The sequence below is a fragment of the Accipiter gentilis genome, chromosome 21 (genome assembly GCF_929443795.1).
Source record: "Accipiter gentilis chromosome 21, bAccGen1.1, whole genome shotgun sequence".
Classification (NCBI taxonomy): Eukaryota; Metazoa; Chordata; class Aves; order Accipitriformes; family Accipitridae; genus Astur; species Astur gentilis.
In genome coordinates this window covers 3,954,367-3,972,858 of record NC_064900.1, presented here as the reverse complement: position 1 = coordinate 3,972,858, position 18,492 = coordinate 3,954,367, and the positions used below count along the sequence as shown (strand labels likewise).

The 18,492-nt window shown below is 50.2% G+C and overlaps 1 protein-coding gene across 1 annotated transcript in view; it reads right to left on the bottom strand.

Annotated features, from left to right (window-relative positions):
- The window catches only part of CASQ2 (calsequestrin 2), a 34,159-nt gene continuing 15,667 nt past the window's right edge, over positions 1-18,492 (bottom strand). Inside the window, exons 3-11 of the mRNA XM_049824551.1 lie at positions 18,283-18,383; positions 16,001-16,112; positions 14,564-14,637; positions 13,967-14,097; positions 9,575-9,620; positions 7,066-7,120; positions 6,259-6,359; positions 5,819-5,893; positions 1-2,078 (exon numbers count right to left, since the gene is read on the bottom strand). Of these exons, the coding sequence (XP_049680508.1) occupies positions 1,878-2,078; positions 5,819-5,893; positions 6,259-6,359; positions 7,066-7,120; positions 9,575-9,620; positions 13,967-14,097; positions 14,564-14,637; positions 16,001-16,112; positions 18,283-18,383 (896 nt within the window). The 3' untranslated portion in view covers positions 1-1,877. The remainder of the gene's footprint in view (positions 2,079-5,818; positions 5,894-6,258; positions 6,360-7,065; positions 7,121-9,574; positions 9,621-13,966; positions 14,098-14,563; positions 14,638-16,000; positions 16,113-18,282; positions 18,384-18,492) is intronic.

Here is an 18,492-nt window from a genome sequence, read left to right as displayed (position 1 = left end):
TCAAATTTCTATTTCGGCTAATGTAGAGAGAGAGAGAGAGAGAGAGTCAAAGAGACTGATCAACAGGCAGGAAAAAAAAAAAAAATCTATAAAATCTTGCTTTGCAGTTCATCTGATAAAAGAAATAGATAGTGTGTAAACCTTGTTTCTCATCAGGCTGATTTGCATTCGTATAACGAGCTCTGATTCTCCTGTCCCTCGCACAGTTTTTTCCCCTGTCCCTCGCACAGTTTTTTCCCCTAACGACTCCTACCTCTGACGTAAGCCAGTATAAGAAAGGTCAGAACAATGTTTTTCGCCTGTAGCAAGAGAGGACCTGTGTACCTTACCTATGCTAACAAGTCTGAACGACTGGAGAACATATTTATAAATGTATTTATAAAGATAAAACTATCTCCAAACTCTCCATTCATTGCACTATTGTCAAACCTAATAAGCTAAGACAACTGAAATCTGCCGGCATGGGAAAGCAGGGAGACCTAACGCTGTCGCAGTGACCTGCACGTGGATGGTGCTGCACTCGCCAGGACCGAGTTGCTGACTCTTGGCTTTGCGAGCGACCTCCTTGACCGCGAACTGGTGCCCTGAGCTCCTTCTCAGTCCGCAGTCAAAAGAGGCTTCTCGCAGCCTACCGTGGGACATCCGAGTCTCTTAAACAGGGAGTAACTGTGCAACTGAACACTTAAAAGCCAAACGGCTTCAATCCTTTCACCGCTCGTTGCCCAACGCGTGTTATCCAGCATCTAATACCGTCGGATGGGTGTGTTCCCTCCCAACATCTTGGTCATGGGAAAAGATGCTACGTAGGCTTTGGGTTAAAAGTCAGCTAAAGCTGGAAGGTCAGGGGGAATAGGAGAGCTTCAGGGTGGGCCCCTGTGAATGCTTCCACGGGCAGGAGAGTATGCCGTCTATCTCGTGTGCAACACCTTCAATCCAGCTGAGGGTCACCTGAAAGGGAAGGTAGACCCAGCCCAGACCTGGCTGCAGAGGTTTGGAACTGGCCTGGAGTCTGCTCTGGTGTTTCCTTGGGGTGAAAACCCAACAGTTTGGCTCAGTGCCATGACCTTCAGCCTCGAGAGTTTGGGCTCAGACCTGGATCAGCCTTTCCAGCAGTTCAGGAACTCGCAAGCTTTGACGGCCCCTGTCAGACCGACCACCTGCGTTTACCCTGTCTTTGGCCTGAACTTTCAAAAAGAAAGAGGTTCAGACAGGGACTGCGGTGTTTGGTCTTGCATTGGGCTGCCACACGAGAATAACCTGTCGTTATACGGAATCACTGAAAACTCGAAATAGCATCCCTAAAACCTTCCTCCCCTCCCAAAGCTTTCTGCTGCTCCTACCATGCGAATGAGCAGCTACAGCCTCCCGCAGCAGAACTTGCAGGATTGAGTGGTCTTGGCAGAGTAGCTGCAAAGGGCATTGAGTTTAATAAAAGGACTTAATTTTACAGTGGCCTTCCCTATGTCTCGAAGTGAGATTTGGTCTTTGGATGTTAAGCGCTGGGCCGACGAGCACGGAAAACACAAATTGGCTCCCTGTCTCCCTCTGGCAGCGAGCAGGCGGGCACTTTTCTCCTGCCCTGGGACACTCGAGGCAGATTCCCTGCAGATTCCTATTGTCCTGACTAAGGAGGCATGATTTGCAGCGGTGCTGGGTGCCCGCAGGGGCAGTCCCGGTGGCTCAGCACCACCGAGAATCAGGCCGGGGGGGGGGGGGGGGGGGTGTCCCGGCGAGGGCAGGGGCAGGGGGAGCGGGGCAGGGGGGGGAAAGAGGAGCAGCGGTGCTTGCTGACGCTCAAACACAGGTCTTCTGATAGAGGGACCTGCCGCAGGGGGAGGCCTCTCGGCCCCCACAAGTCAAACTGCGCAGAGTCACGGTTAGTCATCGTCGTCGTCATCATCGTCGTCGTCGTCATCATCGTCGTCGTCGTCGTCATCGTCGTCGTCATCGTCGTCATCGTCGTCGTCATCGTCTTCGGTGTTTATCTTCCCGGAAAGCACGTCCTCTATCCAGTCCTCCAGCTCCTCGGCTGTGGGCAGGTCGTCGTCGTCTCTGATCTCCATCCAGATGCTGTCAGCCTGCGGGGAGAGGCGATGGGGGATTAGCCACCCTCGGAGGCAGAGGGAAGAGATGGGGTCCACTGCTATTGCGGGGGTAGGGGTTGGACCCCAGGTGGGATGCAGGAGGCGGCGGTCCCTCTCCGCCACAGCCTGTGGGCAGGCTCAGCCACGGCGTCTCTCTGCCCACGCGTTGGGATTACCGCTTCCCCCCGAAGCGCCGTTGCTTCTGAGCGGTCGGTGGGTTTACGTGAGTGGGTGGTACCGGTTGCCCTGGGTTTGGTGTGCGCCCACCGCCTGTTCCTCTCCTGCGCTGCCTACACCCGTGAGCGAGAGAGCACTGCCCACCTGATGCATTGTCCTCACCCTGCCTGGCCCGTTCTGTAGACTCCAAGTCCACGTAAAGGGAGCACGAAGAGACCTACGCCAGCTCGCCCTGCATCACCTCAGTTCACAGGACGTCTCGGCATTTCCCTCCTTCCTCCCAGAGCCCTTCTGGGACCTCTTCCTTTGAGCCTTTTTACAGCCTGCTGTCAGCACCCCTTCTTGCCAGCCTCTTTCACCATCACCTTTGCCTTAGGATGCTGCTCTGGACCCTCCACACGTGGTATTGGTTCCTCCTTTCGGAAGAGCCTTTCCTCAGGTCATTTCAACCGTGCTCCGGCTGAAGAATGGTGAAAAACACCGATGCCCCGGACTACAGGTGCTCCCTGTTCTTTCTCTCCAGCTGTCTGCATTACTTCCATAAACTGGAAGGGATGGGGGATTCAGTAAGAAGATGCTGTCTAAATCGTGGCTGTTACCCAGGGACAGGAGGCATAGCTTAGGTGGTCCCTGAGGGCTGGAACTGAAAGGTTTTCTCTCTGCTTTGCCATAGGTTCCTTGGGTAAATGCCTGGGTAAGCCCCTTTCCCTTCACCGTCTCCCCTCCATAAAATAGGATCAGCCTCCTATTTTGCAGAGGTGCCGTGAGGTTATCTCCTTCAGCATTTGATGTGGCAGAAGCAAGTGCTTTTCATATGTCAGAAGATAACTACCGGCTTTTGCAAAAGCACCCATCTTCTTTCCCTGTCTGTGGTACCTAATTCTTTTTGGTTTATGGCTTGCTAAAAAGCCAGACCAATTTCTGCTCAAGGAAAGGCGTTTCTCCCTTACAATATTTTCCTTCTAAAACACCAAAATTGTAATAAAAAAGAGCCATGGAGAGGCACGCAGCTCTTGCTTCTTGCAAATGATCTTGTCCCCAGCCTCAGGAGCATTCGTGCGGCAAAAAGCGACATCTTTAAATAACGGGAACAGCGGTGGGCCCATTGCACCCAGAGAAGATGCTGTGCAAATAAATCAGCAATATTTTGCATGGCCCTAGTCGTGAGCCACTACGATGTGACGGGCTGGCGGGGGCCGCTGGGAGCTCTGGTGTTTGTATTGGCAGGTTTTTAGAGAAACGATGGGGTCACAGAGGTTATGTCCACCGAAGCCAACAGCAGTGTTTATTTTTACTCTGTTGTGTAAGCCCCACTTTGTACCTGTGTAACTTGGCTGAATGCAGTGATGTAACACTGAAATAACGAAATGAGCTCAGTGTTTGTTTTAGATATCACCCGCCAACCTAGAACTTTCTTAAATCTCTCTCTTGAGGAATAGGAAACAGACTTAAGAGGAATGAAATAAAACCTGCAAATACTATAATCAACAACCTGAAACATTTACTATATCAAAGCTAGATAATGCATGAGTTTTTGCAGGTCCCGGAGTGACTGCTGGATAATAAGGCATATGTTCCTGCTTTCTATAAGATCCTCTTGCCACTGACAGTCCCACTTCCATGAATTTCCATTGATAGCTGTTTAATGTAGCTTTGACATGACTTAAACATGGCCAGCTGCAGTAAATATAATCAAGGGAGATACTGCGGACTAGTAATAAGGGCAAAAGACTGGAGGACTTGGGCTGTATTTCTGGCTTGTCTGTTCATTTCTCTCATGATCTTAGGTGACGGATGCTATCTTGGCCTTCTTCCCTTTTGTCTGCCCCTTAACAATTCTGCCAACAAGCCTTAACCCACTGAGTCCTCACTCTCTCGGTGTCTGTCCCACGGTCTGGCGGATGCTGCTCTGCTACAGGCAAAGCACCGCTCACATCCAGCCAGCACCCCATCTACTCCGTGACTCCCAAGCCAGCCTCTCGTTCCGCTCAATGGGACGGGCAAGATCCAGGGCCTCCGCTTTCTTCATAACACCGTTACTTTGCCTTCCTTACCGCGTCTCCCATCTTGTGGACCTGCAGCATTTGTTATAACAAGAGGCACAATTAGCTGATACACCCTCGCTGTCCCTCTTTTTCTGGGGAGGTACAGGAGAGGGGACATGGGGACCGGGAGCAAGGTCGGTGGTGGGGCCAGAACCAGTACGCAGCTCCAGATAGCTGTCCCAACTCTAAATCCCTCTCTGCTCTCTTCTAATGAAACATCAGGTTCTCATACAGCTGAAATTTCAAACACGAAGTCAAGCACCGAATTACAAACACTTCTGCAGTGGAGAGCTTTCTGCTTCCAGAGACACTTACATACCCACACAGGGTCATTTTAAAGAGATTAAAACACCCAGCACTTAACCATCAAAAATAAACTAAGGTAATAAGCGAGCCAGGCTGGAGTGTGCCTCATTACGGCTCTCTGCTCGTCTGGAGTGTTATTGGCAGAAAGAGGAAAAACGGTTCCTCTGGAGTCGTGACGCACGTTACATTGCACTCAGCAGCTCTCTGGTGGGGGTCAGCCGGGTCCCTCTCCCACCTGCCTTAAAAGCTAACGGTGCGTGGGCAACCTGGCATCAGTCCCATGCCTTACTGGCTTGAAGACAACCATGAAGAAAACAGTAGCTGCTAGAAAGCTGGCCCGATAGCCCAGCTGTGGGTCCTGTGGGTACCTGTGGGTACCGCCATCCCTGCAGCCGTGCCGATGCAGCACCCGCCTGCGCAGCTTTCCCTCGGGAGCGCTGCCGGCTGTGGGATGGTGCGAAAACCCTTCACTGCCAAGGGGCATGGGGCGGACGCGTCTCCTCTTCCCACCCAAATCCCTCCAGCACTACCCACACGGCAGTGGCTGAGGAGGAGGAGGGCCTGGATGAACCCCACTATACCCTCCTTTCCCCAGCAGGATCCCTCCGTTACCAGTTTATCTTGTACTCTTAATAAAGCTGTGTATTTATTTGGTTTTTTCCAAGCTGCGCGGTTTCTCCCTGTCATCTGTCGGGGACCATCTTTTCCTTCCTACGCTCAAGCTGTGCTGTTCTGCTTCTGCTGCAAAAACACCCTCCTTTTTCTCCTCTTCTCCTCCCCTAACCGTGGCTCGCTTTCCGCCCCTACACACACACACTTTTCCTCCACCAACCCACCCAGGTTCAGTCAGAGCGGGGCATGGACAAAGGCGCACGCTGCCGATGCAGGTGGAAACGTGAGACCTTGAAACCAAAACCAGGCAAAGCCCTGAAGCTCAGACCACAGGGGCTGGTCCTGTCCTCAGCAGATGTGGTTTGTGTGCGACTCGGCAGCAGAAACACGCTCAGACTGAAGCCCGACGTCGGAGGTGTTATGAACCCCGCTGCACGTGGGAATGGTGAGGGCTTTACGCTTTTTCCCTGGGGAAAAGCCAGGTCTACCTGCACTTAGCAGAAATCCCACTGATTCCAGCAGACCTCAGACCCCGTCCTTTCTAAGCACCCTAATCTTGGGTTCGCTGGATTTTTCTGGGCACATGCTACTCACGTCTGTGACGTTCACCACCCCAATCTGTGGTCTGAACAGGTCAATCTTGAAGGTCTTCTCCCAGTAAGTGATCAGCTGCAGGAGTGAGAAACAAAGCTCAGACAAGGGTATTTGCCATATCCCGTTGCATTAATTCAGCCAGCTGGGCTGCGGTGTGGGGAACGTGCATCGATGAGTGCGTGGGAGAGAAGAAAGGCTGAACGTGAGCTTGGGCCACCACACACGGCAAAGGAAAGTGCTGAATCTCGGGATGTTCCCAAGATACCACCTTCATGGGAAGCAGACCTGAACGAGCAGCTCTCAGGGATCACCCATGGTCTGGTTTCCCATCCTTCCCTGCCCCAAATTCCCTGGGACAATTCCTGTGCTTGTGCATACACACACACCCCAACCCCATCCGTGAATTAAACCAAGAAAGGCAAGGAGCCCCTGCCGCTCACCAGAGGAAAGTCGTCGGGGTCAATCCAGACAATGCTCAGGTCGGGATTATCGGTGTTGTCCCTGGCAACCTGCTTCAGGATTTCCAGGAACTCAAAACCATCTGAAATGATACATGAACCGCTGCAGCTCTCTCCCACAAACATGCAGGCACTTTTCGCTTGTGGGGTTTTCAACTTCCCTCACCCCACCCCCACTATGCACACAGAAGTTGTTTATAGTTCTCATTAAAATGCTGTCTCCCAGCTCTTTCTTCTGATAATAAGGCTTTTAATTTCCAGCATCCTCCCCGGGTATTGAAATTAGTTACACATGAATTAAGTCTCGTAATCCTTCCATGGAGTGGAACAATGTCACTATTTTCTTGTGGTGAGGGAGGAACTGAGCCCCCGAGAGGCCAAAGCCTTTCGGAATGCTGATGGCACCGAGAAGCACCCGTGCCACGGCTTTTCAGGAGCTGATGCCCACGGGTATCCCGCATGCCCACGGGTTTCCCGCGTGCCCATCACACACCCAGCCCTCAGCACTTCCCCGGAGCCACACAGCAAGATGGATGCAGAGTTAGGGAGCAAATCCTGGTGCTGGGATGGAGGGGATGACTTTTTTTTTCCCAGCCAGCCATCTGTTTTTATATCCAGAATTTGAATCCCGGCTAGCATACCTGCTAGCGTAAACACCCAGAAGCATCCCGTCTCCCCATCCCAGCAGGCTGGGGGTCCCCATCCCAGCTCCCCAGTGCAAACAAAGTATGTGAAACTACACTTTCCTGAGTGATGGAGAGTCAGACGAGGAGGAAAACGGCCTCCTACCTGGGTCGTCTTCTTCGGCAAAGGCCACGATGTGGATTCCCTCCATGTCATCCTCCTGGAAACGACAGAACTATTACCGATGGGCCAGGGAGGGAGGACAGAGTCCAGGCGGTTGCTGGAGACAAGGAGTGGTGGGATGTCTTCAAATGAACAGGATGATTGCAAAGGGAGGCTTGACGGGAGCCCCACCAAGACACCAGAAATGGGAGCCGAGGTGAGGCCGAGCCATGGAGGTATTAGGCGCTGAAGCGGGTAGTTTGGGTAGGGTTGCTGAAAGCCTTCAGCTAAAAATGAGGTGGGCACCACGACGGCAAAGGCGAGGGAGCTTCTGATGGTGTGAGGCAAAACCTTGCCTGCAGACAAGGTCGAGGGCTCTCTAGCATGGGAATATAGGCTCACCCTCCATGCCTGAGCCCACCTACCCTCGTAAATGTGCAGCTGCCGGGGATGGTTTGCGGGGAAACAAATAGCTGCCACCATGCTCAGCCCCCAAACATGCTCCTTTGGGGCCAGCCAAGGAGGTTTCCCCACAATATGAGAGGCGAGGTGGCTCGCTTGGGTCCCTTTTGGGAGGTGAAGGGTCTCCATGAGCAGTGAGGGGAATTTGAGTGGGAGGCTCGTTTCAGGGCTCCAATTAGCGGAGGACAGAAATGATGGCCTGGTGGACGGCTTTTCTCCATGAGACACATGAATAATGGGTAATGATATTGGCAAAGGCCAATGGATCTGCCGGCCGGTTCATCATCCGTCTGCTATGAATGTCATCTCTGAATTATCCCACGGATCGGCTTCGCGTTCCTCGCCCGCTGCCGGTCCCGGTTTCCATTTCAATTGGTTTTAATGCGAAAAAAATTTCCCATCTAAATGCTAATTTCTTTTCCCTTCTGAGCCCAGAGGTGACAAAGCCACCATCAAAAACCGAAAGGAAAAAAAAACCCTGAAAGATTAAGTGGAAAACATTATCTTTAAAAACAATAGCGGTTGTTGGGCCTTTGCTGGCGTCTTCAGGGAATACGTTTTCAGTGGGGCATTCTAGGCAGATTTACTTGGGATTCAGGCCACTCACAGCTGGAAAAATCTACACTGTTGCTTTTTCTCCGTATTTGCCAGCAGCATTGTCAGACAGCAAAATAATAATAATAAAAATAATATATGCAATATATAATTATATATATAGCTACATAATGTAGCTCTATTCTGACCTCCAAGACAGCAAACAAAACTGGAGTAACTCCAGTGAAGGCATTGAGGATGTTCTGAACTTGCAGCAAGATCAGAATCCAGCCCGTTGTCTCCTGTAGGGACAAGTCCCCTGCTCATAGCGGAGGCAAGCTCTGTATTCCCAGGCTGCTGGTAAAGCAAACATTCCACTGCTGAAAATTTACAATTTTCCTGAGCTTATTTTAGAATATGTTCAGTATGAAAGCAAAACCACGGCATGTGAAATTTGTGTCCCGCTGAATCCCCATGGAAAAACTTCGAGGGACTTCAGTGGATCTAGGAAGCCACCTTCTACAGAGTCTGTATTTTAAAACAAAATGAAAAGCTATCATGCCTAAGTGACTCATAACTCCCAGTTCAGTTTTATTACCTCTCTCCTTGTTGCATTAAAGACTCCCAAGGTTTTTGGTGCTTCGGAGTCCCGCAGCATTTCATGTTACACAGCCAAGCAAGGAGGCAACAGAATGCTGTTATAAATGTGCTGAGCTTTACGGAGAAAAGCCTGCATCTTCCTTAGTGCCTGTAAAGCACCTGTTTGGCTTTGTTTTTCAGCATTCAGCTGGCACTTGAAGGTCCCTGACTGGCTATTAACATCGTACTCATTCACACTGAAGGGATAATTTGTTATACAAGATTTTTCTTTCACCCTTCCCTTCTTCCCCACCCTTGCGGACCAGGAGAGTCCTCTGCGTGTCATCGGTGCCAAACCGCTGCTTAGTTCTTCACAATCACCGACTTGCAGCTTGCTCACACCGTGAGAAGCGCAATCGATGCGCGATTTGCTCCGTAATCTATATAATTAACTGAACTGCCTGCCCTTGCTTGCATTTTGAATTGTACAACTGCCCTGGTACAATTTCCATGAATCGCCTCTTCGGTACCATCTCCGTAGCTCTCCCAGCGAGCAGACCACTGAAATCACCCCACCACCAGCACCGATGCCCATTAGATGAGACGGAGCATCCTCGGGAAGGATGCTCTCTGTAGCTGTATCACGGCCGCTACAGAGGCTCAACACCCGCCTGGCGCACTTAATTAGCTTTCCCTGTTCTCCCTGTGGAGCAAACGGGACCCAGGTCAGCTGTTGAGCAAAGTATTCGAGCACGTTGTTTGAACTCAGGCACTGGGCATCGCAGCCAAGGCTTTCCCTTCTTCCCAGAGGAGGGAAAGTGGCTTTGCAAGGCAGGAAAGAGAACGTTTTGCCCAGCCGGAGGCTGAAGCTCTTGAGCAGCAGTTTCTTGTTGGAAGCTAGCAGGGGATGGAAGGCTTCCCACCCGCCCGTGCTTACCCACGTCTCAAACATGTCCTCTGGGCGCAGTTTTCGCAAGGTGGCCCTGGAAGGAAGACAGAAACACTCTTTGAGGACACGACCAGCACCGTCACCCATGATGCTACCAGCGTCACGGAAAAGGTCGCCGTGCCACGTTTGGTTGGCGGCTGGAGTCAGCGCCGTTGGCCACCACGTTTTGAATGCAAGCGGCGGGGACAGTAGGTCAACTTATGCTTTTATTTATGGTGATAAAACCCTGCCCTTGCCCCCACTGGAGTCATTGCAGCTGCTAATTTGTGCTTGGGAGGATGAGACGCCTCTCTGTGCTGGGATGTGCTGGTGAATTAGTCCCACACATGGCAGATTGTTCTGCCCGTGCTGAGAGCGCGAGGTGACCCATTCACTTCTGTCTTCCAGTTCCTGGGGACGTTCCTAATGGGCTTTGTTCCCTTTTTCTCCTGGTTTTACCCCAGCATAATTCCACCACAAAAATCCTTGCAAACTCTGCTGAAGCAATGAAGACAGAATAACCTCTGGGAAGAAAATTTAGATCCTAATAACCACTGGCAAGAAAATGTAAACCATAGGACTGGCCAAAGCAAATTTTTTTGAGAAGTAGTTTATAAAGGACAAAAAAAAGAATAGTAATTATTTTCAGACATGTCCATAGCAGGAAGCGTGTCAGAGAGCCTGGCAAGCTGAAAGGTGATTGGGGTGTTAAAGGGACACCCAAGGAGCACAAGGCCATAGCAGAGAAGCACAAATAATCCTTTGCATCTCTGCTTGCTGTGGCATCAGGTGTTCGCAGAGGCTCCTCCAGCAGAGCAGGTCTCCCTGGCTGACCAGCCCCAGGAGCTGTTGCAAGGGAAGTGTCGATCGACGAGGTCCTAGAACAGATTGGTAAAGGGAGTAGCAACGTGTTGCCAGAACCAGGTGGCATCAATGAGATGTGTAACCTGTCGCTTCAGTTTGCCTGGCTACCACAGCAGGGAAAACAAGGAGCATTTTTTAGGGGTTCCTAAAGGACCTGAGGAGCCACGGATCTGGAAGGGCGACGTCCTTATGGGCACGATGCTACCAGCAAAAGTAAAGTTAACAGACACTTGAAGGAATATGACACGATAGCACAAGAGATCCATGGCCTTTAAGAAGAAAGTCACATCCGTGGATCTGCTGGAGTTCCCAGAGCAAGTCAACGAGTGGGCGAAGGTACGCTGGGCAATGCGGTGAGCTGCCTTCAGAGGACCATTGGACAAGGTCCCTTACTAAAGGCTCTCAGAGGAACCGAGATGCAGATAGATCAGAGGAGGGGTCCTCCTGTGGATTAATGTCATTGGAAGGTGAAGGGTGGAGGTGGTCGGTCAGTTTTCACGACAGAAGGAATTAACCAATTAAGATTCATAGCCTATGTTTTGGCATGATCTTATGCATAACATACTCTCACATAATCTGACAAAACGGGAAATAGGAATATGGCAGCGTTTGCTTATCATATCCAATTCTTCAACGACCAACACAGGCCTGACTATGAGGAGATACAGAGGGATCTCGTGAGACTTGAGTGTCTACATGTGAGATAGGTATATAGGAAGTAACGCACTTGCAGAAAAACAACCCTGATTATACAGGCGCAACAATGGGTTCTAAATTAGTTATAATTAATTATTGCTTCACAGGGAAGGGGCCCGGGTGTCACAAATTGAGAATGCATCAGCTCCAAAGGCAAAAGGCAAAAAGAAGGTTACAAACAGTTGGAAAATGACTGAGTGAAACACATCATACATATTATGGCAATGGACAGCTACACTGTGCACCTCCACAGTGAATGTATGTGTGGTTCTGGTCATCCCATCACAGAAATTATATCTAATTACTGAAAAAGGGTTGTGGAAAAAGGGCAGTGGTGAACGAAGGTACGGAATGACCTCTGTTTGGTGGAGATTAAATAGATAAGAACTCTTTATCTTGTAAAAGAGGTGACTGAAGAGGGGCTTGGCAAGGAGGTCTAAAAAATCGCGAATGGTGACCAAAAAAAAGTGAAAGAGGGAACATCTAGTCATTGTTCCTCTTAACACAAGAGCTAGTAGGCACACAGCAGAATTATTAGGTAGCAGGTATAAACTGAACAAATAGGAGCGCTCTTTTGATGCAATGCATAATTCAGCCACTGAACTCATTACAGTTGGAGACTTTCAGCATCAAAATAGAAATGAGGTAAAAAAATGACTGTAGAAATTGAAGAAATTGCCACTAAGCACACAATCAGGGATACAGTTTTTGACCCAGCAAGTCTCCTCATTGCCGATTGTCAAAAAGTGGAGATTATAGCAGTTGAATGCGTATTATGTACTTATGCATACGTGTACCTGGCTTTCAAGACGCTTTCCCTAGCCATTTTCTGGGGGCAGCTCTTGGAGAAAAGAAACTCAGTGGGAAGGATTTGATCACACCCACATGTACTGATTGCCGCAGAGTTACTCAAGATTTACTCTGGTTACTTCCCTATGCTGGAAGAAGCGGGGTAAGTGGGATTTGGGTGAATAAGAGGGAGAAGAATTCAGCCCCCATGTCGCTACACCACAATAACAGAGAACAGCAGCAGGGAGCACATTTTGGAAGGGCTGTTTAAAGCATGCCGAGGAGCCTGGGTACTGCTGAGCACCGCGAGGTTTCCCCAGTGATGTGCCAGGGCAATTTCTGGGGGACGGTGAGGTGGCGGTGGGGATTTGCACCTAAGCCCATGCCTGCCAGCCGGGGTGAAGTGAGAAAGTCTGGTGTGTGAGGAGGAGGAGGCGACCGGTCCTCTACACCTTCCTGCAGAGGAGAAGGTCCTGCCAAGTTGTCTACAGGGAACCAGCGCGTGGTAGCTGCTGAGGGCGCTTTGTTTTTCTCTACGGACCTGATCATCTCCATGTCCTGTCTAATTCCACTTCCAGCCTTCGGCTTTAGGTCCTTGACTGGTGGCAAGGCAGGAAGAAGCGCTTCTGCTCCGACAGACTCAGCTGGGAACGTATCACTGTCACCCCAGGCTTTTTCCCCTGCCATGGCAGCACCTTGGCATTTCAGGCATCCGATTTCATGAGACTCCTTTTAATTCCTTTCTGAGCCTTGGCACTCGGAAAATACATGGCCCGCTCCCTCGCTCCTACCAAGCACCACATAGCATCTTGAAATATGTAAGACTTGGGGGGGTTCCACTGCAATTTGTGCTGGTGGAGAGCTTGCCTTATTAGGCTAGCATTTAGCTGACTGTGTTTAATCAGCCTCTTGATGCTGCTGCTTGACAGAAAGAGCTTGGGAAAAAAAGATGGGAAGGACTGAGGTCAGGAAGTCCAGGAGGTCAGCAAAGTGACCTGCAAGTACATGGGAGACAGAGGACCCCTTCACGTTTCAGAAGAAGCAGAGATCTGTTTCAAAGTCTGGTGACTTGTGGATTCCAGAGATGATCCTGTCTCTAAACCCCCTGTGTGTGAACACAAACCTCCAGCTCAGCCCAACTTGGGGTCCCCTAACTGTATCGATGGCCCTGCTTTTCTTGAACTCTTTTCTGGTCCCTTGAACGTCTGCTGGGAAACGCAGTTGCAGGAGCAGCAGATAGCCTGTGCGACTGCACTGAGCTGTATTTTTAAGGGTGTAAAAATACAGCACCTCACAGGTAGTTGTGGCCTTATATTTAAGCCTGGGCTTTTACACAGGATCAGCCTTTCCAGTCACTTCCAGACTGTTGGTAGCTGAGTGCCTAAACAACTGTGCAATAAACCTGATAGCAAAAAGCATGGAGCATGCACAGCTCCTGCTGAGTCGATCAAACACTGTAGGTGCTCAGCACCATCACCACATGAGGCCCAACATGGCCATAACAGCAGTGGCTTTCTCTCTGAGCCTGCGGTCAGCAGGAGCCTTTTGGTCCATTACGGTTCCTTCGAGCTTGGTCTGAGCTCAGAGCCTGCCTACACACATATCTGACATCAGGAGAGGGATATATCCATTAGTGGAGCTGTTTCGGGGAAGGAGGGGACTGGACAGAGTTTGAGTTTGGCTTGAAAGGCCTTGGAGAAGATCGTCTTCTGTACAGACCTAAATTAAAAGCATGGACAAGTAGGGCACGGTTTCTGCTCTCCGCTGCCTGCAAGCCTCCCTGCTCTTTGAGGGTGGCCTGACGAGGGAGGAAGAGGAGGGAAGCTGTGTCGTCACAGCCCCATGGTGGTGGGCTCTGATTGCGGCACGGGTACTTGCACCTCTGGGAGTAGGAAAAGACCAGCCAGAAATCTCAAACCTGAGTCAGCAAATCACCAAAAGGCGGTCATCATCCTAATTTTTTCTGAGAGGGATGCCCTAGAGGGGCAAGCCCACGATTACAGACACTTTTACCTGCTTCCCACGGCCAGGCTTGTCCTGTACGCTACGTACCTTTTGTGCTCCTTCACAAATTCAACCAGCTCCTCTTCTGTGTAAGGCTTGTCAGGGATGTGAACAGGCTCATCCATAAACGGTTCATAGAAGTCCACCTCGTTCATCTTCAGCCCTAGCTTCTTGGCAACCTGTTGCAGTGCAGACGGTCAGAGGTGAGCGAGCCTGACGTGGGTCTTCGCCTGCCCAGTTTCTCCCAGTAGCAGCGCTGAGGTCAAGGTGCTTGCTCTCTCTCAGAGCATGCACTCTTAGGGGTGGCCAACTAAATATGAATGGATCTTTCCTTGGTTAAAAAACCCCACTGATGCTCTCTACACTACTGGTCTCAAGCACTGAGGCAGAACAAGGCCAGAGTCAAAGTCCGGCAAATCTAATGGGGCTGGTTTCCAAACCGAGATCAGGACCTGCCTCCACGCTGCAGAAACAGCCTTTTATCTTGTACCAGGGCCAAATCCAAATGCAGACACCAATACCGCAAATTACAGGGACACTGAAAACGAGAAGCTGGAGCCAGATATTAAATCTGGGAACATGCTGAGCTTCTGGAAAACAGTTGGTGGAGTCTGTGAGCTCTCACAGAGGTCCGTGGATGCTTACCCCTTTGTCGAAGGTGGCAAAGAACTTGATGTACGGCTGGAAGTGTTCGGCGGCTTCTTCAAATGCCTTGTAATCTGGAAGGAGAAAAGGGGAATGAAGAAAAGATTTCCCAGGCAGCTGGCCATGCTCTGATCAGCACAGAAGGCACCAGGGAAGAACAAACACAAATCATTGCAAAATACATCAGATGACGGCGCTATGTTTCTTCCACCCTTCCAGGGTTTACAAACAAGGACCATTTCACGTGGAGCGAACAGGACACATGTTGTACAGCCCCACAGTGCTCAGAAAAAACTACAGATCCCAGCATGCCATGCTCAACTGGGGCTGAAATCAACAGCCCTGTCAAGCAGGTTCAAGGGTTAAAACTCCAGCCTGTTGATAAGGGTGTTTACAGCTGCCTTCTTGCACAAGCAGTAGTTCAGCCTGGGAAATACATGGAGTTGTTCCAGCATTACTGATCGCTGCCATTGCCTAAACAGTCACCAAGCGTGATTAGGCACGCTCCTCCTGCTGCCGGAGGAGGGGGCAGGAACGAGGTACATTTTTACTGTTACTGGTATCAGGTTCTCAGCTGGGGTCAGGAAGGATGTTCTCAGCCTGGTGGGAGCTCTTTACAACAGGTATTTCCCACTTTTCTTCAAAATACTTATTACCGAACAGCATTAGGGGCACAGCGCTGCCCTGCAGCCCATTTTGAGCGGGTGAGAAAGCTGAAGGGAGAGGTGGGAGGGCTGTTGCGATGCATCAGACCTGGTGATACGTGTCTTGTTCAGGTAAGAATACCTGTCTTTTTGCTAAAGGTAAGCCTTGCAAGTGTGGGGTGCACACCGTCAGCACCGCCTGGAGAGCAGGGCTGGCAGAGGAGACTGCTGGGGCTTGCCAGAGAGAGTCCGGCAAGGGTTTCTCCAGATTTGTGAAAGCTGATGGTTTTGCCAGGAATGGTCCTTGAGTTGCACATCCCTCAGGGCGTGGGACCTGCATCTTCTCACTCTTGGGGTAGAGCGAGGAGAAACAGGTCAGTGCCTCTGCTGGGCTGCCCTCAGGTGTCCTGCTTACTGCTGCTGTACGTTTGCCAAGTTAGTATTTAATGTGTGTCCCCCCCTTTCCCTTTGCCTCCCTCTCTCTTTCTTTGACCTTTCGGGCACACTGCTCATAAGAGGGGGAGCTTAGACTTACTTTACTTCAGCTGCCCTGGGATTATCGTCCCCTTCTTTTGCCAGCAGACACCTTGCAGAAGGGTCACCGCTGTTGGTGTAGGAATGGGCTCATGCATAGAACTTGCCTGCCACCCCACCTCATCCTCCAGCAATTTTGGCACTGCCACAGCCTGACATATACCCCTAACACCCTTAACATTCATGGGGAAGGACAAATGCCCGGCCCCCAGAGCCCCCAGCCAGGCTCCAAGCCCCGCAAGGATCATATATATCTTACGTTCAGAGTCTTCTCCTTTGAAGTAGCCGATGAGTTTGATTTCCTCGTCAATTTGGTCAAAGGCCTGAAGCTCCAGCTTGTTGTTTATGATCTCCACAGGGTCTTCTAGCAGCTGCCATGACAAATGCATTCGATAACGCAACGATTTGCACCACCAACCTATGCCTGGCAGGGTATGTCACTAGCAGCCTAAGTGGGGAGAAAGAGGTCACCCAATTTCTCTGCTGCTGGAAACCCTACTTAGTGCTCTCTGCCTTAACGTGAGGAACCGAGAGATGTAGGTCACCTTCAGAAGGAGCCATTAGTAGGTTCACTGCATAGGTTGAGGCTGCGAGGGGTCTGGGTAACCTAAATGGATGCTGAGGGACCTGCTGTGATGAGAGATAAGGGGTAGCCGTTGCAGCTGGCTTTAGAGAGGCTGAAAAGAAGGGAGAGCAGTTGAAAGGGGCTGGTATGGGGACTGTGAGCTTCTGTGAACGTTGGATATATTTGCTTTCAAGTGTCATTTGCTGGAAGAGGTCACTGCAAAGAACTTGCTTTTGGAAAACATTAAAACCAGCATGCTAGAGGGTGGCCAAACAGTGTTTTGGAGCAGTGGAAAGTCTGGATGTGAATTTTCCTGGCTGATCCTCCTGTGCAGAATGGGTTGAACCCGTGCTTTGGCCCCGGACATGTCACAGTGTTGATGAGGAAGTTGGAAGACCTATCTGCCGCTTCAGGCTGTTGTTGATCCAAAGTTTGTTTCTGTTTTCTTAACTAGCTACGGCTGGTGAAAAGATTTGGTCTGATTATTTTCCCCAGCAATACTGGTGTAAATCAGGTGTGGTTTCACTAGAAAAAAAAAAATGCTGGCAGGCCACTGTACAGCCTACAGAGGAGTAGAAAGCCTCTGGGTTTGTTTTCCTTTGAGATCAGGCTGCTGAGGCACCAGGGATGTGTTTGTTTTTACATCCCTGCTTTGCTGGGTATTTTCCCTCTTGAGGGGAAAACACACAAACAGAAATCCTTGCTCTTTTCCTTTGTTCGCAGAAGACGGTTTTTCAGCGGCACACCACAAAGCACAGCAAGCAAAAACTCACAGAGCACCTTACGCCGCATCCCTTGCGAGCGATGCTCCGGCATCTCCCTGCTGCCGTAGTGTCCTGAGCCGTGGGAACCAGGGATCCCACCGCTGCCGGGGTCACAGCAAAGTCCTGCTCCATCTATCTGTGGCCCTCCCAGGTGGGGCAGATGCCCATTTCTGTCCCTGAAGCCACTTGCATGTGTTTTGGCCACAATACCTGATGCACGCAGCCACAGACGTTGCCGTAGGAGAGCTAAGGTCCTAAGGACCTGTTTCTCTTCCCTGGCCATGCCTTGTCCCACCGGCACTCCTGCACCGCAGGTGACCATTTAGGCAACCTGCCACCCTGGGAAACAAACCCTGCCAGCTCCACTGCTCGCCTTATCTCCCTTATCTGTATTATTGCACGGCTGCTCCTCAAGGGAGCCTCATTTCCAAGGAAAGCCAAGCCGCTGCAAAATGTTTTCACTACAAAGCAAAGACCAGGTTTTGGGGCTGTCGCCTCTCCTAGGAATAAAATGTAAAGAAAGAGAAGTGCAACATGTGGATGAGGGATCCAGCCTCTCTTTTGCATTTGGGCACAAAGGCGAGTACACGGTTGTGCCTGTGCACAAAATGACCCGAGAGCACCAAGTCCTGGGGCCTTGATCTTCTCTAACTCATGGCAGTGAAGTCTGGTAAGTTCACTGAAGAGGCAGTAGTACACTATGTTGTTTGTGCAGTTGTGTCTAGAAATGGGCAAATAGTTTGCAGCACATACCTTCTTCAATGAATTGAGCTCTTTTTAGTTGCTCTATGAGAACGCTACTTCTTGGATTACTTTTTTTTTTAAATAACTCTTCTTTTTTGGGGAAAAAAAAAGAGTGAAGGATTTTGCAAATGGCAAAGTGTTTGCACGCCAGCTTGCTAACTGAGGTGGGTGACTAGCACTTAGTTAATGTGGGATTTTTGCTTGCTTCCAATGAAATATGCCATAAACAGGAAAGAGAGCAGAATATCTTTAAGATATAAGTGGTTGGTGGCATATACAGGTACCAGCTTTCCTGGGAACTCATGGTCAGACAAGTATTTGGGAAGCTGGCAAATGTCATCTCTACTAGTGTATAGCAAGCAGGGATGGAATTTCAAATAAAGATAAACCCACGGTTTTTAGCAAAGTGAGTATTTGCAAGGTCTTCTCTGAGAGGCTTTATCTAGTTCTGAGCTTATCTGTACTTACATCCAAGAGGAATTCCACCAAGACATCCGTGGCCAGTTCCCCATCAAATTCAATCAACCGCTCCTCCTTAAAGACATAGAGGCTTCCCTCTTCAACCAAGCCTGAAAGAAGGAGACAAGAAACATAATGTGGGTCAACACGTCACTAAAAGCATTTTTACTACAGAGTATATCTTGCTTGTTTGTTCTAGCAACACCTCCTGGGAAAATG